Source organism: Sciurus carolinensis, chromosome 3, assembly GCF_902686445.1.
Source record: "Sciurus carolinensis chromosome 3, mSciCar1.2, whole genome shotgun sequence".
Lineage (NCBI taxonomy): Eukaryota > Metazoa > Chordata > Mammalia > Rodentia > Sciuridae > Sciurus > Sciurus carolinensis.
Window position 1 is genome coordinate 175,779,663 of NC_062215.1, and position 26,411 is coordinate 175,806,073.

Consider the following 26,411-nt stretch of genomic DNA (forward strand, 5'->3'; position numbering starts at 1 on the left):
GGTTCTGCTACAGAGGCCAGGGGGCTGTTCTCTGCCCTGCAGAGCATAGGAATTGCTGTCCAGTGGGGAAAGGCATCACATTTTCCCCTTAGCACACTGCCACACCACTCTTTCCCAATTTTACCTTCTGAAAGGAAACAGTAGGTACATTACAGATTTATCTTTTTTGTAAAACTAACGGTGGGGTATAGTTGACCAAAGTTTCTGTGTGTACATGTGTGTTGGGGGGGTGAAAAATTAAAATTAATAAGTATTGCAGTGTGCTATTTCTTGAGACTTTTTAGTAGCTGCAGTTGGCACTTAAAAAGCATTTCACATCAGTTGCTCTCCTCCTGTTTCCCTTGTTTATTTTTGTTAGCATGATCTGTGTGATGCCCATCCTACCCTGCTCATGGAACAAGACTGAGAGTGAAGAAGTTCTTTGTGGCCCAGTGATTCGATTCCTTACTTACCTGTTTCTAGCCTGTCCTCCAGAGACTACCCTAAATCTCCAAGGGAAAAATAATCTCTGTTGCACTTGCACTCAGACTAGTAAGTGCAGGCAGCTGCCTTACCCTCTCAGGTCTGTGGAGAAACCAGAGGAATTTAAGAAGTCCTCAGTTAACCAGGTCAGTAATATATCCATTTTCCTCAGGACCTTCCTTTCATTCCAAACCCAGAACCCAGATCTGTCCAAAGTGGTGGCCTTTGGCTCCAGATCTGTGGCTTGTGGTCCTTATATTTTCTTACAGAGTTTTTTTTTTTGTCTGTTGCTGAGCATTTTCCTGTGGAGGAAGGGCTTAACTTTTCATCCAGATCTCAGAGGGATCTGCTCACCTTCAAACCGAGAGCTGCTGAATTAGACTTTTTAACTTTGTCAAGGTCAACCCCACAGAAGAAGGTCTCTTAACGACGAAAACCAGGCTACATGTTTTTAAATCACATACTCTTGTGACTGAAAACCTCTATAGATAGAAGGTAAATAAGTGGATAATGTCTTTTCAGACAGTGGTAAGGACAACCATGAAAAATAAAGCAAGATCAGGGAGAGAGGTGACAGTCAAGTGGGACTGTTTTAGTTAATGTGGTCAGGGGAGCTCTCTGATAATTTTTACATCCTTTTTTTTTTTTTTTTTTTTCATTCTTCCACCCATTCTTCTAAATGTTTATCATCAAACATTGAGCCATTGAGCACCTAGATTGACTATGCAGGTTGCTGTAGAATATACAAAGATGTATAAAATATAGTTGGTGAATAGATAATCTTAACAGATGAGATAAATCATTTGCATGGACATTAGCATAGTAAAGAAGTTGAAAAGTGTCAAAGAAAAGGTGAAGATTATTTGCTTTGGGTCTATTAAAAAAAAAAAAGGAAAATTTTTATTTGCCTGGGGTTTGTAGGAGGGATGGAGAGGAACTGGGAAGATTATGTGATATAGAAAATTCAAGCCATTTGAACTAGACCTCAAGAGATCGATAGGTTTTAGATCTGTGGAGATTTATATGACAGGTACCTTTTCTCATTCTTTATCTAAAAGATAGTTGAGTACATATGGTGTACCAGCCTCACCACTATCACTTCATGGAGTTGAGAGTTTATTAAGGAAGATAGACTCTGCACAAGTCTCTGAATTGTCACATTCATTCATTCCTTCAGCATATACTTGAGAGGCAACTAAATGCTATTCTCAACTCTCAGAGTAGAGCAGTGAATGAAATAGATGGCTTCTGTGCTTAGGAAACCTAGATTCTAGATGGGGAAACAGAAGGTAAATAAGTACTGTATTTTCAGAGAGTAAGAATTGCTGTGTTCAGGAGAGTGTGAGAGGTCATTGAGGTGGAACTATTTAGTCGGGGTCAGGGAAGCCTCTCCGAGGGATGGACATTTGGGCAGAGAGCCAAACAAATGAGGAGAGCTCTGTCAAGAACCAGCTGAGAACTTTCTGCCTGGAGGGACAGCAAGTACAAACGCCCCAAGTTGGAAGATTTTAAGTGTAGTAGGAACAGCAAGAAGGTTCCCAGGAGTGGAGTGTGATTTGTGAGGAAGAAGTTGTAGAAAACAAGGATGAAAAAGTAGATAAAGCCAGCTTTCACTGGGCCTTGTGGCCTGGAAGTGAAGCCGTTGGGAGAGTGATATGAGCTGATTTTTTTTTTTTTTAATCAGAAAAAGGAGACCACTTATTTTAGTACTTCAGCAAGGAGGTAAAGGTTGCTTGAGTTCACACAGTAACAGGGAAAATGGCAAGAAGATACATTTAAAGGAAGACCAGTGGAATTGAATGTGTGGAACAAGAGAGAGCGAGTCCAGACTGATGCCAGGACCTGGACCTGGAGCAGCAGATGAGAGGTGATGCCATCTGCTGAAGGAGGTAGCCCTGGCGGAGAGCAGGTTCTGGTGGGAATTGAGGGTTCTCTTGATTCAAATGAAGACACCAGGTAGGTGATTAGATAGAAGTCTGGAATTGAAGGGAAGATTGAGGCTAGTTAATAGCATACATTTAAAGTTGTGAAGCTGAATTTGAGTGCAGATGGATCCTTTCCATTCATTATCTGGAGTAAAAGATTTTTAAGAGACATAATCACAGTAGAATAATGATATTCATTACCTAATCAGTATTTAGATCTCCCTGAGTCTCTTTTTTCTTTTCTCTTTTCAAAAATTTCAGTTGGTTAGTTAGAACCAGAATATGAGTAAAGCCCACCTATAGTTGATATATGGCAAGCATTTTAATCTATAGGTTCACCCTCCCTCCCTCCCTCCCTCCCTTCCTTCCTTCCTCCCTTCCTCCCTTCCTCCCTTCCTCTCTCCCTTCCTTCCTCCCTCCCTCCTTCCTTCCTTCCTTCCTTCCTCCCTTCCTCCCTCCCTCTCTCCCTTCCTGTTGGCAAAACTGGGTCATTTTCCTGTAAGTTTTCCCACATTCTGCATTTGCTGAGTGCCACACTGTTCTGTTTTTAACAGGTTTCTCTGTTTCTTCTATTTCCTGTATCAGTTGAGATCTAGGTTCAGTTTCCTTTTTTTTGGGGGGGGGTACTTCCTAGGTGGTGTTATGTACTTCTTCCTTTCTTTTCTTTTCTTTTTTTTTTTTTTTTTTTTGTGGAGGGGTACTGGGAGTTGAACCCGGTGGCCCTCTACCACTGAGCTACATCTACCCAGCTCTTTAAAAAAATTTTTTTATTTTGAGACAGGGTCTCACTGAGTTGCTGAAGGCCTTACTAAATTTCTGAGGCTGTCCTCCAACTTGGAAGCCTCCTGTCTCAGCCTCCTGAATCACTGGGTTTACAGGCGTGCACCACCCTGCCTGATGTGTACTTCCTTTCAGAGTGAAACAGGAAGCACTTTAGTTCTTACTCTCTTTATGGTATTCAGGCATTGACACTCTGGTTCATCTATTATAAAATTCCTTCCCAGTCATCTTATGATTTATTGGTTAGAAACCGTGGATGAACATTTCATGAATTCATTATTTTCAGCAGGACTGGCAAAATGGTGATACTGAAAGCCATTTGTTCCTAATTTACTTAGCTGACACACTTCAGAAGAACTTTACCTCATCAACTGTTGGGTTCCTCTGAGGGACAGTTTGTACAGGAAAACTGGTAATTCTCCAAGGTTGACCAGAGAGAGCCCTTTCATGGTAGTTCATGAGTTCTTTAGACAACATCCTCTCAGCCTTACAGCCTCCCTGTTATCCTTGTTCCCATGACAAGACGTTCCAGGTTTATCTTGTCTATGTCCTGGTCTAGGCTTGAGTTAGCCATTTCTTCAATCCCTGCTCTTAACCAATATGTGCTACGGAAGGATTTGAGAGTGCATAGGTTTTGTGTCTTGTGACCTCATGATGATTTCCTTATGCCTTTTGTTCTATTATTATGAACCCTGGGTCAAAAAACAAGAATGAAAATACTTTTAAATGCAACATTAATTTATATTTTAGTGGCACAGATTTGAGTGAATTGATTTAGAAGTCCTGTTACCATATAGCATTTTTTGCTTTAGTAACTCAAACGTGAATTTAGTGCCTAAAATACAAATTCTTGAGCATGGGTAATTGAAACCATGGAGATTGTCGCAAAGTCACAAGTGTGCTGGTTTTAAAATGTGCTATATGGTTAAGTTTACTGTACTCTGCTTATTGTTCTTCACTTATCTCCTCTTTCCATTGACTGTTCCTTGGACTTTGTATGCATGAACCAAAGCATAATTTTTTAACAAGGAGCACTTTTTAACAAGAATCATGGTGCTTAAGGAATTCTGTGTGGGTGTATCTGCGCATCCCCACACACTTATGCACATACATACAAAGTCTGCTTTTTGTTGTTCAGCCTTCAAATTGTATAAAGTCAGAATTCTGTTTTCCCAGTGGTTTGTTGGAACCATACTAAAGTGGCAGAAATAAATACATAATAGAAACTGAAGGCCTGGGCCCTTTTCCTAACTTTTATAGGGAACTGGGTATGTTGGTGTGCACCCGTAGTTCCAGCTCTTGGGAAGCTTAGATGAAGGATAGCTTGAGTTTAGGAGTTCAGGATCAGCTTGGGCACCATAGAGAGACTCCCCTAAAAGAAAAGAAAAATGTGTGTGTGTGTGCATAGAGCAGCAGAGACTGTATTTTACTTGCTAGTCCAACTCTACCATGTTAGTCATTTTGTTGTTGTCATTGTTTATTTTACCCCCAACTCCTTTTTGTTGTTGTTGAGATAGAGCTATGTGTGAAGATATTATAGGACTGTTTCAGTCACCTTTTCCACCACTGTGACCAAAAAAGACCTGAACATGGAGGAGTAAAAGTTTTTTGGGGGGCTCTCAGTTTCAAGAGGTCTTAGTCCCCGGGCTGCTGACTCCATTGCTTTGGACCTGGGGTGAGGCAGAGAGAGCATCATGGCAGCTACCACCCAGTTAATCCATTAAGTGGATTAATGCACTGATTAGGGTAAGGTTCTCATAACACAATCATTTCACCTCTGAACTTTCTTGCAATGTCTCACTTGTGAGCTTTTGGGGGACACTTCATATCTAAACCATAACAAAACAAATCAAGTAATCAGGCTGAAGCCTTCATGCTGTAGACATGGGCTGCTCTCACGTAGGCCATGATTGACTGGATTCTTTGAGGATGATCAGGGGCAGATGGTTCTAAATATTATTGAATTTGCCATGCACTTTTAAGCAAGTTGAATGAATCCGTTGATTAATATGAAAATTGTTTTCTTCCATAATTTGTTGTTAAATTCTATTTTCTTATTATGTCTAATTCTCAAATAAGCCAAACTCAGAAAGTCAAGGGTCATTCGCTTTCTCTCATAAGTAGAAACTAGAGAGGTGAAAGGAAAAGAAAGGTAGGGGAATCTCATGAAAATTGAAGGGAGATCAGTAGAATAGAAGAAAGGGACCAGAGGAGGGAGGAGGGAATGGAAAGGGAAAATACTGGGGGATGAGATTAGCTAAATTATTAGACTATTATGTTGTATGAGTGCAAGCATATGTAACAACAAATCCCACCATTATGTATAACTATAATGTACCAATGAAAAATACATAAAATAATTATCTGTTTTCTAAATAATGTGTTTTGGGTCAGGTATGAAACGTAGGACGCATGCAAAGCAGAAGAAGAAAGGAAAGCTGGTTTTCTCATTGTGTGAATGCAGGGCCCTGCTTGTGGCTTCACTTGTGTGTGTTCTTGGGACCTGAGGGAGTATTTTTCTTTTTGTAGGTGGCTGTCCTAACCTGTTGAGCCTCCCCCCCGTAACTAGCAAAGGAAAGGAGTCTTGTTTGTTTCTAAGCTTCTTCTAGAGAGAATAAATGAGTGAATGAATGAATGAATCTGACAAGAGTCAAAACATAGCAAAAGGACAAAGAAAAATTTCATTAAATACTTTCCAAGACTAGGAAAAAAAGGTTTAAAAATTTTTTTTAATTAAAAGGCGTACTTTGGGGATCCAAGATGGCGGACTAGAGGGAGGCTGTGTTCCTTGTTGCTCCGTAACTCCGGTTTCAAGCAGAGGATATCTGTTTCTTGGTGAGGCAGTTTTTGCTGTGTATCGATTCCCTGGTGTTTACCCCATTTGTTAGCTGTGATCACCTGCAGTCTGCCAGCGTATCGACGCCTTTTTTGAATGCAGATTGCTCACTGTCAGGCGCCTATCATCCACCATTTGCCTGCCTCTCGCCTGTCCATCACCTGCCTTACACCTATCCATCACCCAGCACACGAGGTTCACCTCCTGATCATCCGACAACAGTCAGCAAACTGATCACTGACCGCCAGTGGAGCACCAGCTGCCTGCTGTTGCCTGGAAGTTCTCTGTCACAGTACCTGCAGATTTGATTACACGTGGCTGCCGCCATTTTGAGACAACAGCCAGGCCTCCTAGGACCCCTGACCGGACTGATTGAGCTCTGTCTCCAGGATCCCTCAGCCCGACCGATCACTCCCTGCCTCTGGGGCCCTCACATCGACTGACTGCTCCCTGCCGCCAGGACCCCTAGACCAACTGACTGCGCCCTATCACCGGGACCCCAGACTGACTGATTGCACCCGGCCTCCAGGATCCCACAACCATACCAAACACACTGGACGTCTAGGATCCCTGCCTGACCAACTGCATCCCACCTCCAGGACCTCCAGCTGACCACATCCACACCCTGAGCTGCAGCTTCCCATTTGCCAACACATTTCGAAGCCAGAGTGGCCATCTTGGATAATCCTGGCAGTAGCTCCGATCTTTAGGTGGGGCAAATCCCATCCTGAGACACCTGCTGGAGACTTGAAGCTCATTGTCAGGGGCTATTTGGTCTAGGATTGCATAGTGTCTGAATTGGGCACTGCTAATATTGATCTCCCCTTAAAGAAAGGGTTTTGGAAACCTATAGGGCCACTATAAGCCTATAGGGGGAAATCTGCAATACCCCAGACCTGCACTGCTAGAGGGGAAGATACATGAACAACATGAAAAAACAAGGGAAGAAAATGATCCAAACAAATATAGATTCTATATTAATAGAATCCAATGATAGTATGTTAGAAGAAATGTCAGAAAAGGACTTCAGATTATACATGATTAGGATGATTCGCGAAGCAAAGGATGAGATAAGAGAGCAAATGCAGGCAATGAATGATAATACCAATAAGCTGAAAGAGTACCTGCAGGAAGCAAAAGATCATTTTAACAAAGAGATAGAGATTCTCAAAAAAACCAAATGGAAATCCTTGAAATGAAGGAAACAATAAACCAAATAAAAAACTCAATGGAAAGCATCACAAAAGACTAGACCACTTGGAAGACAGAACCTCAAGACAATGAAGACAAAATATTTAATCTTGAAAATAAAGTTGCCCAAACAGAGAAGATGGTAAGAAATCATGAACAGAATCTCCAAGAACTATGGGACATCATGAAAAGACCAAATTTAAGAATTATTGGGATTGAGGAAGGCACAGAGATACAAACCAAAGGAATGAACAACCTATTCAATGAAATAATATCAGAAAATTTCCCAAGCCTGAAGAATGAAATGGAAAATCAAATACAAGAGGCTTACAGGACACCAAATGCACAAAATCAAAATAGATCCACACCAAGGCACATTATAATGAAAATGCCTAACATTCAAAATAACGATAGGATTTTGAAGGCCGCGAGAGAAAAGCAGCAGATTACATATAGGGGGAGACCAATACGGATAGCAGCCGACTTCTCAACCCAGACTCTAAAAGCTAGAAGGGCCTGAACCAACATATTTCAAGCTCTGAAAGAACATGATTGCCAACCAAGAATCCTGTACCCAGCAAAACTAACCTTCAGATTTGAAGATGAAATAAAATCCTTCCATGATCAACAAAAGTTAAAAGAATTTTACAAATAGAAAGCCTGCGCTACAGAATGTTCTCAACAAAATATTCCATGAGGAGGAAATGAAAAACAACAATGTAGGTCAGCAGCAAAGGGAGGAACTACCTTAGAGAAAAACCACTCAAAGGAAAAACCAAGCCAACTTAAAAACCAAAAATAAGCCAAATGACTGGGAATACAAATCATATCTCAATAATAACCCTGAACGTTAATGGCCTAAACTCATCAATCAAAAGACATAGACTGGCAGAATGGATTAAAAAGAAAGACCTAACAATATGCTGCCTGCAAGAGACTCATCTCATAGAAAAAGACATCCACAGACTAAAGGTGAAAGGATGGGAAAAAACCTACCATGCACATGGACTCAGTAAAAAAGTGGGGGTTTCCATCCTTATATCAGGTAAAGTGGATTTCAAGCCAAAGTTAGTCAGAAGGGATAAAGAAGGACATTTCATACTGCTTAAGGGAACCATAAATCAGGACATAACGGTAGTAAATATTTATGCCCCAAACAATGGTGCATCCCTGTACATCAAACAAATCCTTCTCAATTTCAGGAATCACATAGACCACAACACAGTAATTCTGGGCGACTTTAACACACCACTGTCACCACTAGATAGATCTTCCAAACAAAAATCGAACAAAGGAATCAGAACTCAATAACACAATCAATAACCTAGACTTCATAGACATATATAGAATATTCCATCCATCAACGAGCAGATTCACTTTCTTCTCAGCAGCACATGGAACCTTCTCGAAAATAGACCATATGTTATGCCACAAAGCAGCCCTTAGGAAATGCAAAAAAAGAGATACTGCCTTGTGTTCTATCAGATCATAATGAACCGAGAGTAGAAATCAATGACAAAATAAAAAACAGAAATTACTCCAACACCTGGAGACTAAATAATAGCTATTGAATGAAAAATGGATAACAGAAAACATCAGGGAGGAGTTAAAAAAAATTCTTAGAGGTCAATGAGAATGACGATACAACATTTCAAAATCTCTGGGACACTATGAAAGTGGTACTAAGAGGAAAATTCATTGCATGGAGCACATTCCAGAAAAGAATGAAAAGTCAACGACTAAATGACCTAACATTACAGCTCAAAGCCCTAGAAAAAAAAGAACAGATTAACAGCAAAATAGTAGAAGACAGGAAATAATTAAACTCAGAGCTGAAATCAATGAAATTGAAACAAAAGAAACAATTCAAAAAATTGACACAACAAAAAGTTGGTTTTTTGAGAAAGTAAAGAAAATAGACAAACCCTTAGCCACACTAACAAAGAGAAGGAGAGAAAAGACTCAAATTACTAAAATTCATGATGAAAAAGGAAATGTCATGACAGACACCACTGAGATACAGAACATAATGAGAAGCTACTTTGAAAATCTGTATTCCAACAAAATAGAATCTACTGAAGACATTAACAAATTTCTAGAGACATATGCTCCTCCCAAACTGAACCAGGAGGACATACACAATTTAAACAGATCAATATCAAGCAATGAAATAGAAGAAGCCATTAAAAATCTACCATCCAAGAAAAGCCCAGGACCAGACGGATTCTTAGCCAAGTTCTACAAGACCTTCAAAGAAGATCTCATTTCAGTACTTCTCAAAGTATTCCAGGAAATAGAAAAAGAGGGTACCCTACCAAACTCATTCTATGAAGCTAATATCTCCCTCATACCCAAAGCAGGCAAAGACACATCAAGGAAAGAAAATTTTAGACCAATATCCTTGATGAATATAGATGCAAAGATCCTTAACAAAATATTGGCAAACCGTATCCAAAACCATATTAAGAAAATCGTGCACCACGATCAAGTGGGGTTCATCCCTGGAATGCAAGGATGGTTCAACATTCGTAAATCAATAAACATAATCCATCATGTCAATAGACTTAAGGATAAGAATCATATGGTTATTTCAATTGATGCAGAGAAAGCATTCGACAAAATACAACACCCCTTCGTGCTCAAAACACTAGAAAAAATAGAGGTAGTAGGAACATACCTGAACATTGTAAAGGCTATTTATACTAAGCCCATGGCCAGCATCATTCTTAATGGAGAAAAACTGAAACCATTTCCTTTAAAAATGGGAACAAGACAGGGATGTCCTCTTTCACCACTTCTGTTGAACATTGTCCTCGAAACTCTAGCCAGAGCAATTAGGCAGACTAAAGAAATTAAAGGGATTCGAATAGGAAAAGAGGAACTTAAGCTGTCACTATTTGCTGATGACTTGATTCTATATTTAGAGAATCCAAAAAACTCCTCCAGAAAACTTCTAGACCTCATTAATGAATTCAGCAAAATAGTAGGCTATAAAATCAACACGCATAAATCTAAAGCATTTTTATACGCAAGCGACAAAACAGCTGAAAGGGAAATGAGGAAAACAATTTGCAATAGCCTCAAAAAAACAAAATAAAATACTTGGGCATCAATCTAACCAAAGAGGTAAAAGATCTCTACAATGAAAACTACAAAACACTGAAGAAAGAAATTGAGGAAGACCTTAGAAGATGGAAAGATCTCCCATGTTCTTGGATAGGCAGAATTAATATTGTCAAAATGGCCATACTACCAAAAGTGCTATACAGATTCAGTGCAATTCCAATTAAAATTCCAATGATGTACCTTACAGAAATAGAGCAAACAATCATGAAATTCATCTGGAAGAACAAGAAACCCAGAATAGCTAAAAAAATCCTTAGGAGGAAGAATGAAACAGGGGATATTGCAATACCAGAACTTCAACTATACTACAAAGCAACATTAACAAAAACGGCATGGTATTGGCACCAAAATAGACAGGTAGATCAATATGGTACACAATAGAGGACATGGACACAAACCCAAATTACATTTTTCTCGTACTAGACAAAGGTGCCAAAAATATGCAATGGAGAAAAGATAGCCTCTTCAACGAATGGTGCTGGGAAAACTGGAAATCCATATGCAACAGAATGAAACTAAACCCCTATCTCTCACCCTGCACAAAACTCAACTCACAATGGATCAAGGACCTTGAAATCAGACCAGAGACCCTGCATCTTATAGAAGAAAAAGTAGGTCCAAATCTTCACCTTGTTGGCTTAGGATCAGACTTCCTTAACAGGAAGAAAACTATAGAAAGAAATTGAGGAAGACCTTAGAAGATGGAAAAATCTCCCATGTTCTTGGATAGGCAGAATTAATATTTTCAAAATGGACATACTATCAAAAGCGCTATACAGATTTAGTACATTTCCATCAAAATTCCAATGATGCTGCCTTTTTTGCTAATGTCAATGAATTTACACAGAGTTGTAGTTGTTTTTAGTGACTGACACCTAGTTTATTTTAATGTAGTGCCCATAAATGTCTAAGAGTGCCGTTATGTGACTTTTATGTGACAAACCCATTAAATTAGTGTCTGGATTTTTTTCTTCTTACTTGCTTCTTCCATAGTGTAAATTGCATCAGTCTGAGTGCTTTATATGTTGATTTGAGCCTCAAAATGGAGAAATAAGACTTCATATTATAATGGGAACATTTTATAAACTCTTGTTCAAATTTAATTTTATCCCCCTCATCTTGTATCCTAATGGTTTCACTTGGGAATGTAAGTCACATTCTTTGTTGAGTTCTCTCATCATTGCTTGAACATGTCGATTTCTTCTATAGGATGAACTCTTAGGAAGCAGCATGGTACTTTGTGGTATTCAAGGCTTTTGGGTGAGAAGGGATGAAAATGTAGATCAGAAGAGTGATAAGTAGTTATGTCCTTAATTTGGGTCATCTTGAAGAACTGAGTATCAACCTGGCATTGCTGGATGGATTATCTTGTATGGTAGTTTGTAAATCTGGGAAATAAGAGCTCTGTATGGTGAATGTCTAATTCTGTCAGCTTCTGAATGTATAGTTTTTTGCTTTAGAAAAGAAAAACCTACTTCAGTGATATAGCAGAGTTTTTCTGTTTTCTTCAGGTAATTAAACCGGAGATCAGTGACAAAGAAACAGAAGCTACCTACGAGTCTGATCTCCCTGAAGAGCTCTGTGGACACCACCTCCCGCAGCAGTCCCTGAAAGGCTATAATGACAGTCCTGACGTCATTATAGAGGCTCAGTTTGGTGACAGTGATTCAGAAGATGGACATGGTGACACACAAAATATGCTGATTGATGGTGTTAAGAAACTTTCGGTTCGCACTCAGGACAAGGGTAAGCCCTGGACTAGTGCCTGACATTTTGTTTTGGTGAATGATTAAATATTGGAATTCTCTCTCTGCCACAGAGTCATCCAGCACAGTTGGTATATTCCCAGTGACTGACCCGTGGCAGCTTGTAGATCTCTGACAGGTTTTCAGCTGCTGGTTATGAGAAAGGGCACTGTAGTGCCCAGCAGTTTGTGTGAGCAGTGGTCATTGTGGCCATGCTCCTCATGGACTTTGAGTTGTGTTAGTAGTTACCTTCACATTTTCCACCTTGTGGTCATTGTGAAGAGAATTACAATTCATTTCTTCCTTTCTCCCCCTCTTCTACCTCCTCCTCCCGCTTCCTGTCTATTTTGTGGGATTATTGAACCCAGGGCCTTGTACATACTAGGCAAGCACTTTGCTATTGAACTGCATCCCTAGCCAGAATTAAACCAGCCTTAAAATTCTTATGAAAAGGACTTTAGTAGGATTTTTCAGTACCTTTAAAAATTATTTGTCATTTGTGGTAGGCATAGATCATCCTAAATTTTATCAGCAGATTGTCTTTAGGAAACATTTTGATTCTAAACCTTTAACAAAACCATTCTCATTTTCTTTGATTAACATCTAAGCTATGGATTCTCTGGATGCAGAAAAAAGCAGTTGCAAACACATGGGTCAAGAGTTGTGCCCAAAGTCCCTGTCTACTCTAGGGAACTTAAAAGCAAGTCACATTGACAAGTTGAGTATTCCAACCTATATAGGTTTTTAAGAGGCTCTAAGTAGGGCTGGGGTTGTGGCTTAGTGGTAGAGTGCTTGCCTAGCATGTGTGAGGCACTGGGTTAAATTCTCAGCACCACATATAAATAAATGAATAAAATAAAGGTATATTAACATCTGAAAAATATTAAAAAAAAAAAAAAAAAAAAAGAGACTCTAAGTAGAGGAGTGTATTTTCTAATCAGATTGACATTTATGTGTACTCTGAAATGGAGAAGATTGAGCAATACTGACCTGGCCTGGCTGACTAGATGATGAGCTTTGTTATCAGACAGAAGTCTCTGGCACAGTCCCCATGAAAGGCTAGCAGGAATGCCAGAAGATTACTAAAGGAGGATATTCAGTAGACAACTTGTGATAGGAACTGGTGAGCAAGCTCCAGGTGATTTCAGGAACTGACTGTAAAGGATGACCCTGTTTTTCTCCATTGCTCATGCGGTAGTGAACTGGGCCAGGGAGCATGTTCTGAAAGCATGTGTGCTTTTTGGTGGCAAGTGCTACTCATTCAAATTGACTTTCCAACTTCAAAGTTCTTTTTGAAAGAAGAAGCTACTGCTTCCTCTGTCACTGCTACCTACCTGTCACCCCAGGTCCACTGACTTGAGGACATCCATATTCCTCTTGTTTTGTAACAGTTCCTCTTGTTTTTGCTTAGATAATTAGTGGTTTCACTGTTCAGGACTCAGGCCATTTCATTTGGATACTAAATTCCTTGAAATTTAATTCTTCCAATGTTTCTCCTTTCTTCTTTAAAAATGGTCAAATACTATGCTACTCTTAAGGTGCATGGGTATTATCATGACAGCATCAGTTCTCTTGTCTTTTTAATGAGAAAAGAGGAGAGTAATCAGGACCATAAATAGCCAAATTCTTCTTCAGTAAGATCGCCAAGAAGAGAGAGAATCACAGGACAGAGCCAGGCAAAGAAATACTTTAAAATGCATTGAGTGTTTGGCTTTAAGCTACTTTGTGAGAGCCTAACCCTGGTGGTTGGGCCTGACAGATCTCAGCAGCCTCTTTTTCCTCTGGGCTCCAAGTTCAGTGAATAAGATTCACCTTAGTTTCTTATTAACAGTTGGTACAAACGCAAAGGTGAGAAAATACCGATGAATGGAAGTGAGAGCAGGATTGATGCCTGGGTCGGGTGCCAACAGTTCACTTTGCCCTTTGGGAAACTCTGGTGCCAGACTTGTTCTTTTTTTTTTTTTTAATTCTTAATTTTTTTTTTTTTTACTTGTCAATCGACATTTATTTATTTACTTCTTTATATGTTGTGCTGAGAATCAAACCCAGTGCCTCACACATGCTAGGCAAGTGCTGTATCACTGAGCCACAGCTCCAGACCAACAGACCCCTTTTTGATGTGCTTTGTGTTATAACTCTCCTCCTCTGACAGGTAAGTAATCACTGAGTGCTTTCCAAGTCCACTGGATTCGTGTTTTTTTCCTTACTCTTTGTACATTTCTTCCTACCCACTGTTATTTATATTGCTTCCTTAGTAGCACTGACCAAGGGAACCGCCTTCACTCAGTATCTGGTACAGATTTCTTTTTCTTGTTAGCCTCTAAATAGAGAGTTTGTGAAACCACATGGCTGTTTCTCATTTCTTGCCCTCTTGATATTTAGGAAAATAGCAATTTGCTCTTTTAAAAATCACTGTGTTTTTAAGGGTATTTTAACCAACTTCTCTTGCTCAGAATATTATAAAATCTGGTTACAGTTAGGATGTTGGTACTTTTTGCACCATTTAAGGTTTTGAAATTTGTTATTGAAACAAACCATAACCTTAAGAATACTATAAACTTTTCCTTAGACTTCTAGAAAAGTTCTTTGCTTTGTATTGTACTTGCAAATGTATTATTAAGCCTAGTTTATGCTTGTGTTCAGAAGCGTTGTTTTTTTTTTTGTTGTTGTTGTTGTTATTGTTTTAATATCATGTATCTTTACCCAAAGCAAATGTTACATGCTGCATGTATACGCATGAGTTCCTCCTATTTGCCCAGGAAACTTTTCTATCTTTATAATTAGCATCAGATTCTTTAGTGTGGGCACATAGCCCCACTAAAACCCCTGCAGAAAGTATCTGTCATTGTGTTAAGAGGAAAGTTCCCTGAGCTTCTCAGATCCACACAGGAGTTTCCTTTAGGGAGGGAGCAGGACTACACATCATCCTTAGCCACTAGGCAAATGAACTGAAGGCCTGGGCCCTCTTGAAAGTCCAGGCCCACAGCCTCTTGAAACTGAGCTTTTGCCACCTGCAAGCACCAGCTTTGTTGTTAACATAGAAATCTGCTATTTATTTATAAAGCCTGGGGACAACCCAGATTCACCTGATATCAAATGCATCAGTGCCTTCAAAATTGTTTGGGTAAAACTTTCCTGGTTTGCGGGTTCCAAAGGATAAAAATCATCATAGCCAAATGATACAAAACCTCTGCATCTTTCATCACCAGTAATCATAAGAATGATTTTGGTCTCTGAATCTTGTGAGCATGACATCATCAGGCTGTGATGTACATTTTCTGCCCCTATTCCAGTAGGGCTTGCCAGAGATCTTTCTCAGTTTTCTGATGTAGAGACAAGCCTCTACCAGTACCTGATGAGTGAGCATAGGTTTGAAGTGTGAGGTTGATGACTCTTCCATTTCTATCTTCTGGCAGCCTCCACTGTTTTCTGGAGAGGAGGCTTCATGTGGAATTCTTAATCCCCCCTGAGATTCGAATCCAGCTCTTACCACTTCTGTCAGGGCCTGCCAAAGACACCACTGGGAATCAGGAAAACCCCTTTTTTTCCTCCCTTAAGATCGTCCTCTAAGAGAGGTTCTTTTAGTGTCTAGCTTTCTTTAGGTTCTCTTTCCTTATTCCCCTTTGAGAAAAGCAGAGTCATGTGATTATTGCAGTGTAATACTTAGGGGTTATTGAAACCTCAGGAACCCCTTATCCAGATTGTCTTTTCAATCTTAGAGCTGAATTTTTCTTTCTAAGAGCTAAATTTCTGCTTTTGCTAGCTCTCCATCTTGTATAATGATGATTAGTACAACTAGAAGACAATCATATTTGTTTTAGTAAGTATATTAAAAATTAAATATCTAGCAGTTTCCCATCAGCCACAATTTTGGACCATTGTTTTGTGCCAGTCTTTAAAAATCTGACTTAAAAAAAAAAAGCAAAGCCTTGTCCAGATTCCTACTAAAGAGATGACTATAGTGGGGTTTTTGCCTCCCTGTCTTTTACACTAGGTAGTGAATACAGTCATATCAGGTAGAGATGGATGGTCAGAACCTATAATATCCTAAAACCCAGTCTTATGCCAGACCAGCCTATGAAGTCTCCAAGGAAATATATGCACAGAAGACAAAGCAAGACAGAGGTGCTATTCATCATTTGAGGCTTTGATCCACCCCAGAATGATTTCACAGTTTCCACTCCCACTAGCAATGCATGAGACTGTTTATATCATCACACCCCTGCTGAAAAGTAGGATTATCCAATTTTCAAATTTCTGTGATTAAAAGTAAGTTCTATAAATTGCCTTGTCATATCATTTTCTCACTGTTCTGTCAGGGTTACTGTCTCTTGTTGATTTGCAGAAATTTCATATCTTTTTTTCTGTAATAAACTGTTTCAGTTTAGATATAACAGATATTTTCTCCTATTCTGTCAATCAATCATTTGTCTATTACCTTTGCAGTATCTGTCACAGAACAAAAAAATTTAATTTTGAAGTGACAAAATCAATCATACATTTACATGTTTTTCCGTTTTCCCATTTTTACGTCTTAGGATCGTTTCCCATGTAATATTTCATTAAGTCCATAGTGTGCCTTTTGATAAACTTCATGATGTAAGCTTACTCTTGATTGAGATTATCACCTGGTTTCTTTTCCTCTCTTTCTGATGCTGAACCATCCTTGAATTCCTAAAAGAAATCCCACTGAATCCTGATGTACTATGTTTTAATTACACTATTTGATTCACTTAATGTGCTTTGGAGTATGGGAGTTTTGTGTCACATTAGAATGAATCTCAAATTTTCTTTTGGTATTTAGAACCAAGATTATAATAGCTTCATGAAATAGCCTCGTCTGTTGTCTTAGTGACCTTTTTCATCGCTGTGACCAAAAGACGTGACAAGAACAATGTAGAGGAAGAACTTATTTGGCACACGTGGTTTCAGATGGCCTACTCCAGTGCTCTGGGCCCACTGTGAGTGGAAATGTGGTGGAAAGGCAGGACAGAGGAAAACAGCTAAGGACTTGGCAGAGAGCTCCTCTCACCAGGGATAAAATATAAACCCTAAAGGTACCCCCCTGTGATCTACTTCCTCCAGCCACATCCTGCCTGCCTACAGTTACTACCTAGTTAATCCGTATCAGTGGATTAATCCATCAATTAAGTTTAGGTTCTCATAACCTAATCATTTCACCTCTAAATCTCACATATGAGCTTTTGAGGGATACCCCATATCTAAGCCATAACATCAGTTTTTGATGTCCCTATTTTTCTAGAACAGTTTGTATAAAACAGGAATTAGCTGTTCCTTAAAATTTGGTAAAACACATTGTAAAACAATCTGCACCTGCTGTTTTGCAGGAGGCAAGATCTTTGCTGTTTTAATCTGTCTCACACTAATTGATCTGTTCAAGTTTTATATGTCTTCTTGTGCCGATTTCGGCATACTTTAATGAGAATTCATTCAAATTTATTAGCATATAGGTAGTCCTACTGTTCTTTAATATTCTTTTATTGTTTAAAAAATTTCCTTTGTGTTGGTCCTTTTGCAGCCTGTTTCATTCTGTACTAGTGTTTTTTTCTCCTCTCACTCTTTTTAAATTTTTGCTAACTCTTGCTTGTCAAAGTTCCATCTTATTAATCTTTACAAAGAACAAATTTTTTTGACTGTGTTATTTTTCTTTCTTTATTATTGGTATTCTCTATATCATCAGTATTTGCTCTTTTATTATTTAATTCCTAGTTTGGGGGAGCTTTGCTCTTTTTGCCCTTTTCCCAGCATCTTGAGTTGAATACTTAGCCTATTTAACTTTTCTTGTTTTCTAATTACATTTTTAAAGCTATAGACATCCTTCTAAATACATCTTTAGTTATATTCCACAGATCGTGATATATGGCATTTTTATTTTTCAGTTTTAAATAAATGTTTAATACTTATATATGAAAGTATTTATTAATATTAATATCAAGTTAATATACAATAATAATACTTAATAATAAATACAAATTAATATATAAATAACACTTAAATATCACAATTAAATGTTGCACTTAAATGTTTGATGTGTAAAATATTTAAATATTCAATATCCTTTATGACATAACTAGGCTAATTGTTTATTGAGGCTATTTAATTTGTAATTTTTTTTGCTAATCTTTTTTTAATGTTTTATTATGTTATGATAAAAATGGTCTGTTACTTCTTGATAATTTATTGATCCTTTATAGTCTATTACATGGCCAATATTTCTAAATATCTTCTGTGTTCTTTGAAAGAACGATGTGTGTGTGTCTGTGTATATGAAAACTTACTAATTGTTCTTCCTTTCATAAGCTTTTCTTTGTTTATTTTTTTATTTTTAGGGTCTTGCTATGTTGTACAGGTTGCCTTTGAACTTGTGATCTTCCTGCCTTAGCTTCTTGAGAACTATTTATTTTATATACTTAATCTCTAAGTTCTGAGATGGATGTTCAAAAATCTGTGTCCAGAATTTTTACTTAGTTTTATTTTATGCAGTTTTATCAACTCTAGTTTGATATATTTTGAAGTTGTTTTGTCAGGTACATATATGTATTTTAGAATATACCCAGATATGTTTTTATTTGCATGCATACTCTCATGGATATATTTTGGTAAATATTTACATGCATGTTGATTACTAATATTGAGCATTTGCTGTGTATTAGGCCCTAAGGACTTTGTCATTATTCCTCATTCTGTTTAATTAGTTAATCCTTATAGTACCCACTGTCCATTTTAGGAATATTGATAGTATGTAGCACAGATAAAAACTAGTAGTTTTTATTCCCAAGATACAGAAAAGTTACACAGTTGGCAAGGACACCTTAGAGTCCCCTATTAGCTTTTTAAAACTATTAATGCCTGGATGCCATCCCATGGATTCTAATTCTAGTTGATCTATGATAGGGTTTAGCATTGGTATTTTGAAAGAAAGTTCTCCAGAGTTCCAAGGATCCTACTGTGTAGCCAGGTTGAGCTGCCTTAGGACTAGTCCCAGACTTGTCCTCTTAATCGTTATGCTCTCTTTCCTGGTAAGCAGTGTGCATAGCACAGGTTAAACATTTCATAGTGTCCAGTCCACAGAGTAACTGTTGAATCAACCTAAGATCATCAGTGGATACTAAAAACCAGGAAGGTTAGGATGCAGGCTTATGGGGAGTAAGATATTCAAATGGAGTCAAAGTATCATGCCACAGTTGTCTTGCTAATTAATTACACTGGGCAAAATATCCTTTTTTAGTGGGCAGATTTGGTGGTCACCTCTTTAACCATGTGGTCAAGCTTAGCATCACTAATAGTAGAACGACCTGACGTTTTGTACCTTCTGATAGGGTGTATTATTATATAACATCATATGTAAAACATTCGTACCAAAATGTTCTACCTCAATCAAGCCTCTTACTTGTTCCGTATACTGGAAACATAAGGAAACTGGAACAAGTTAAATGATGCTAGGGGAAGAATAATAAGATAAATCCAATGTCACGAAAAACAAAAAGCAAGGGCAGCTATTTTAGGGGAAGAAAGCCCAAAAGGATATAACCAGAATTAATGTATAAACCTTGATGAAGTCCTGCAATGAGGAAGAATTATGGTGATTTTTACTAAGGGAATTTAATTTTAAATGGAATGTTAAATGATATTTTGCAATTACTGTTAATATTCTTAAGTGTGAGAATAAATTACAGATATATAGGAGAATGTCCTTATGCTTAGGAGAATCTGGCTAAAGTGTTTGGGGTGAAGTATGTTGTCTTGACCGTGTTTTTAAATTTTTTAGTTCAGAAAGAAGAAACAAAACTATGTGCCTGTGTGCATGCTTGTGTGCATGTATGAATTGAGAGAAAATGCTGGCAAATGTCACAAAATGTTGACATTTGGTGAATCAGTGCATGTTATGTCACTTTCAGATTTTCAGTATATTTAAAAATCTTCAAAATATAAAAAAACGAGGTGAGAAAATGCCACGGCATTACTGAAAGAGAAGCATTGCCAAGCCCTTCAGTTTGGGTGTAGGTCCAAGAACTGGCACTGCTCATCCTAAGTCTTTGACTTCAGAGCACTTTAAAGTATAAAAGCATTCCTGCTTATTGTTCAAAACTCGCATGGTTAGGGCTACTATTTTCAGTAGAGAATTTTTTTCTAGTAATTACTTTTATTCAATGAGTCATAGTTTTATTTCCCATTAAAAATGCAATGTATGTTGCTGGTGGGTCTGCAAATTAGTGCAGCCACTCTGGAAAGCAGTGTGGAGATTCCTTAGAAAACTTGGAATGGAACCACCATTTGACCCAGCTATCCCTCTCCTTGGCCTATACCCAAAGGACTTAAAATCAGCATACTACAGAGATACAGCCACATCAATGTTCATAGCTGCTTAATTCACAATAGCCAGACTATGGAACCAACCTAGATGCCCTTCAATTGATGAATGGATAAAGAAACTGTGGTATATATGTACAATGGAATATTACTCAGCTATAAAGAATAATAAACTTATGGCATTTGCAGACAAATGGATGAAATTGGAGAATATCATGCCAAGTGAGATAAGCCAATCTCAAAAAAACCAAAGGACGAATGATCTCACTGATAAGCGGATGATGACACATAATGGGGAGTGGGAGAGGGTCAAGAATGGAGGAAGGGGAGGGACTGTATAGAGGGAAGAGAGGGGTGGGAGGAGTGGGGGGGAAGGAAAAAATAACAATGAATCAAACATCATTACCCTATGTAAATGTGTGATTATGCAAATGGTATGCTGTTACTCCATGTACAAACAGAAACAACATGTATCCCATTTGTTTACAATAAAAATAAAAAAAAAAAAAAAGCAAAGCTCAAATGGACGAAGCCATTTTCAAGCTCCTGAACTGAGTTTTAGAACCAAGTAGAAAATATTTAACAAAATAAACAATAACGCTAGAAATCTCAAAGATTTAAAAAAAAATGCAATGTATGGCCTGGTGTGGTGGTGCACTTTGACTCAGGAGACTGAGAAAGGAGGATCACATGTTTGAGGCCAGCCTGAGGAACTTAGTGAGGTCTTCAGCAACCTAGCAAGACCCTGTCTCCAAAAAACAGGACTGGGGACTTAGCTCAGTCGTAAAGTGTCCCACAACCAAAAAAAAAACTTAACTCTCAGTAGTTTAGTCCCGAGAACCAACCAAACAAAAACCCCAGTGTATTATATATAGTGTCAGTAAAGAAAATATTGAGTAAAGATTTTTAAATTATTTGAATAACAGTAGGTTAAGAGAAATTCTTGGGGAAAATAATGAAACCTTAAATATTGGCAAAAGATTATTTTTATGAATATATTGTGAAAACCAAACAGAATGAGGCCATATATATCATACTGTCTTATAATGTCATCATTTATTTTATACACAAACCTTCCCATTCCAGTCTATTTGAAGTAGTGCATTGATAATCTAGCTCTATATAATTTTATTTTTCCTGTTACGATTATAATTTTTCCCTACACTTACTTGATGATCTTCTTTCTGCTGTAGAATGTCTGCAGGTATTTTACTCACTCTTCCTTTTACCTGACACAGAGCACACATTCAGTCAGTGGCACCCTGGGCTGTGGAAAGAGCCTGGGAGGGAAGTGAAGGTTGGAGTTTCCCCACTCTGCTGTGCCTTTGAACCGGTTCCAAGATGCTGTTAAACTCTTTGACTTGATAATATGATGGTGTCTAGTATTGAATAATATTTCTATCCCTCATATGACCATGATCCTCATTTGGTTTGTAACATATTTTAATGTGTACCTCAGTTGGGTTTGCTACTAACTTATTTATGATTTTTGAATTTATAAAAAAATGTGATTGGTCTGTAGTTTTTTGTGCTATCTTTGTTTTGATATTAGGCTCTATTAACTTTACAAGAGTAATTAGGGAGTCTTCTTGCTTTGGAATAGTTAAAATAGAATTGAGAATTGAGTATTCTCAGTCTTCGAAGCACTTAAAGAACTAATTTTTGAAGCATGGGCTAGGATTGTGTTTTTTAGTTGGCAGCTTTCTCATTGTCTAAGGACTGTTAACTTCTGTTGAGTTTCTTTCTCTTCTTGTATTAATTTTAATGATTTATGTGTTCCAGGAAAAATTATGCACTTTACATATTGTAATGTATTAGAAGTGACTTGTACAGAATATCTTCAGTTGTTTAATTTCCTCTGCATCTGTGATCATATCTTTTTTTTTTTTTTTTGTAGTTGTAGATGGACAGCATGCCTTTTGTTTTATTTGTTTATTTTGATGTGATGTGAGGATTGAACCCAGTGCTTCACACGTGCTAGGCAAGTGCTCCACCACTGAACCCCAGCCCCAGCCCCAGCCCCAGCCCTTTTCAGTTTCTCTCTCATTTGTTTTATAGTAGCTTGTGACTTGTCTAATTTTAATACAAATTTGATTATTTTTACTTCTCCTAAGTAACATCTGCTTTTACCTTTTAGTACTGAAGACTTTCTTTTAAATGTGATAAGTCTGATGTGGTCATGTGCAATTGGGAGTGCAGATGGAAGTTCATGACTGAGGTTTGAGCTATAGTTTCAGGAATCATTGGCATTGAGTTGGTTCTTTGAGGGATCCATGTATTCTAAGAGTTCCTTAAGGGATTGTTGGGGGACAAAGACCTACATGTTCTCTTCTTTTGCCACCCGGATATTTATCCTCTCTAAAGAGGAATAAATATAACAAAACATTGTGAGTTAAAAAATTCTTATTATTGTGGTAAAATATAGATGGCATAAAATTTGCCATTAAACCTTTTTAGGTGGTACAATTTAGTGACATCAGTTACAGTTCCCTGTGTTGTGCAGTCATCACTACTGTAGTCCCAAACAAGTTATAACCATTAAGCAGCTGTTTCCCCTTGCGTCCATTCCCTGATAACCACAATCTATTTCCTCTCTATACAATTTAGTCTATTCCAGATATTATGTGTAAGTGAAATCACACACTGTTTGTCTTTTTGTGTCAGGTTTATTTCACTTACCACGTTGTTTTCAAGGTCGAGGTGTTGTAACATGTATCCAAATGCCATTCCTGTTTGTGGGGGAGTGGTAGTCCATTATCTGGCATATACCACATTTTGTGTATCCACCCATGCTGATGAACAGTTGAGTTGTTTCCACCTTTTGGGATGTTGAGTAGTGAATCATGCTGAAGTAGACATCAGTATAAGAGTCTTTGTCTTTTTTCAATTCTTTCTATACCTATATACAAAGGAGTAGAATTGCTGGGTCACATGGTAATTTTGGGTAGCTTTTTAAAGAATGCAAGGGTTTTTTAATGAGATTTTCTTTAGGGGTGTATTAAATACTTGATTAGTAGAGAGGGTTAAAAGAAATGGGAAATCACAATGAAGCATAAGAAATCTTGAAATAATAATAATTATTACATCTGTTCTTTATTGAAATGTAACTGGAGCTTTCTTTTCAGCTCTTTTTCAGGCTTGTCCTTTCTACTTCTGTTCTCCTTTCCTTCCTTTTTTTAAAATTTTCTCCTGGAGTCATTCCTGTCTGTTTGCCTGTTTCTCCTTGATACAGCAGCAGACCTGGGAACTTGGGTTGCAGAACATTTTTCTAGCATTTACAAATAATATCTTTGATAGAATGTGCTCTGTCCCACTAGCCCTCTCAGCCCCTGGGAGTAGACGTGCCTATCAACTGTCTTCTAGCACTTTTAGCACAAAAGTATTGGAGTAGAAACTTCAAGGGAAATATCCCTCACAAACCTTGTTTGTTTTGTTATCTGGAAATAGGGGCTCCTAGATAGCCCTTCAGCATGTCTGTCACTAGCGTGTCTGTCATCCTCTTAGGCCAGTGAAGACTGGAGGTCTCTGGAGTCATCCAGTCCTGGACTCTTGTAGCTCCCTTTCCAGTATGGCGCTCCTGACCCTCCTGCTTGCTCTGTACCTTTAGCTTCACACCTGGCTCCCTGATGATGTGTAGTCCTCTCTTCTTGGGATTACAAGCAGTGAAGAGGGAAGAACAATTTCTGGGTGATGCCATCATTTTCTCCTTATTTCCCTTCCTGTACTCACTAGACTGCAGTTATCCTTGGACTGTTCCCCCGGTCTTCTGCTCTGGTTTGTTCTAGGTCAGGCCAGTCCATGCTAGCAACAAGGTATGAATGAACTCAGGGTCACATCTGTTTATATATTATATTACATTGCCATCGAAATCATTACCCACTGCATGGGCCCAGCAAGATCATGTGCTCTTACTGGCATGTGATGCTTGATCCCTAGTGGCTCCTTGTGGAGCACTTTATGTTCTTTGAAGATAGATCATAACACTGGATGAAAAAGGTAAATTTGCCTTTAGTTAGAATGCAGTGTGAGTTTAAATTCCTTTTGTTGCAAATAATATCATTCAACTGTGATAACACTGACTTTTCTTGCTGATCAGAAGCTCTAAAGAACAGTTATGTGGTTTTGATTATAAAAAATGATAGAAAATTTATTATAGATGCAGTTGTTCCTAAAAATACTTTCAAAATGTGAGATCCTAGGAAAAAATGAATAATTTAAAAAATCTGTTAAAAAATAGTGTTGCTGTGCTTAAGAAGTCCCTTTTGTCTTACCAACAAGGGAACTGAGACTCTGAGGAAGTATTTTGTCCAGTGCCCCACAGGAAGGTAGAGAGTTCATAGAAGAAAAATACCTGTACCCATAACAACAGCAGACAATTTCTCTAGTAGGTTATATTTTAAAAAGGGTAACTCATGCCTTTTCAATTAAAAAAAATTTTTTTTTTTTTTTGCAAGAATGTGTTTGGCTTGGTTCACGTCTGTCTATAGTCTGTTTCCGCTTTTCCCTTCCCTGTGTTTACCCTGATTTGCATTGGATATCTGCTACTTCCTCAGATTTCTTGAACTTTGGGTGAAGGTGACCCCAGCAACTGAGCTGGGTCTTCATTGCCATATATAAATTTCTTGGCATACTTAGTTGCCTTATGCCAATAGGACTTTCTGCAGCAATGGGAATGTTCTAATCTGTATTATCCAGTACTATAGCCACTAGCTACATGTGACTGTGCTTAAAATTGTATTTTATTTTATTTTAAATAACTATATGTGGTTAGCCACTTTTCTTTTTCTTTCTTTCTTTTTTTGACTTTGCAGCTTTATACCATTGCCTCTTCCCAAAGACTCTGGACCTAAGCAGTCCAATCAGGGTGAATCCCACTTGGAATTCTGGACGTAGTTCCCTAATGGATGCATGTAAAGAAGCCTTTATCCCTAATTACTGTTGGCAGCTATCATATGACTTGTTAGGTAGTGGAAGAGTGAGGAATCTGGGCCCCTACAGCTATGAGAGCCCTGGATCAACTGACTCTGAAGCCTTCCTAGCCTTAGACTTCCAATTATATGAGCCAGTGAGTCACTTTTGCTCAGTAAGCCAGTTTGAATTGAATTTTCTATCACTGCAACCAAGAATACCCAAGCAGATACAAAGGTCCTGACAGGTTTCATGTTTTCTCTAAGGAATTTGTGCCTCTGATAGGCATCCCAGCGGATGAATCTTGTAGCTGAGGGAGAGAGCTGTGTGGCGAAAGGCAATGTGAGTGGGCTTGGGTTCTACTCGCTGCTTGCTTTCTGTATGAACTTGGACACATCACTTTTCTTCTCTGCTCCAAGATTTTCATTTTTGGACACTGCACTATTTTATATCTCTGAGAATAGAACCCAAGCAGGATTGTGCACACATCATTGACAGAGTTCAATGGCAGATCAGACATGAGACTCAGAGACGAATTCAAGAATGAGTGTGACATGATTTCTAGCTTAGGAACTGCATGGGTGCTGATGTTCTTAAGTGAAAAAGAAATACTTAGGATGAGAAAGACTGTGAATGCAGGTTCTGGTCATATATTGAACTTGAGTTTAGTAGGAACAATCTGATCGTGACAACCAGTAGGTAATTGGCAATAGAAGTATAGACCCATAGGAGGGATGGTGAGGGTCATCCTTCTGAATATTACTAATCAAAGCTGTGGGACATCAGCGAGGTTGTCAAGTAGATGGATTACGATCACAATTGCCTGAGGTGAAATCTTACTTGGAGATTTGGAAGTTCAGGGGCAGAGGTAGACATTTGGGAGCTGATTGTGGTGAAGATTTTAAGAGCTTTGTACAAGACCTAGAAGAAAGATGTATGAAAAAGACGGAGTGTGAGTGTTCTCAAGGAGTAGAGTCTCTCCTTCAGTGGGTATCAGGTGATTGAAGATTATTTTCATTTAAAAAGACTAATTCTCATAGCTACTTAAAGTCAGACTTTATTTAGGGAAGACCCCTCTCTCCTTTGTTTTCATCGTTATTTGGTTAA

At 38.2% G+C, this 26,411-nt stretch overlaps 1 protein-coding gene across 1 annotated transcript in view; it reads left to right on the top strand.

The window, feature by feature from the left end:
- Positions 1–26,411, top strand: part of Dis3l2 (DIS3 like 3'-5' exoribonuclease 2) — a 356,804-nt gene that overhangs the window by 112,421 nt on the left and 217,972 nt on the right. The window contains 1 exon segment of the mRNA XM_047544162.1: positions 11,832–12,066. Within this exon segment, the coding sequence (XP_047400118.1) occupies positions 11,832–12,066 (235 nt within the window).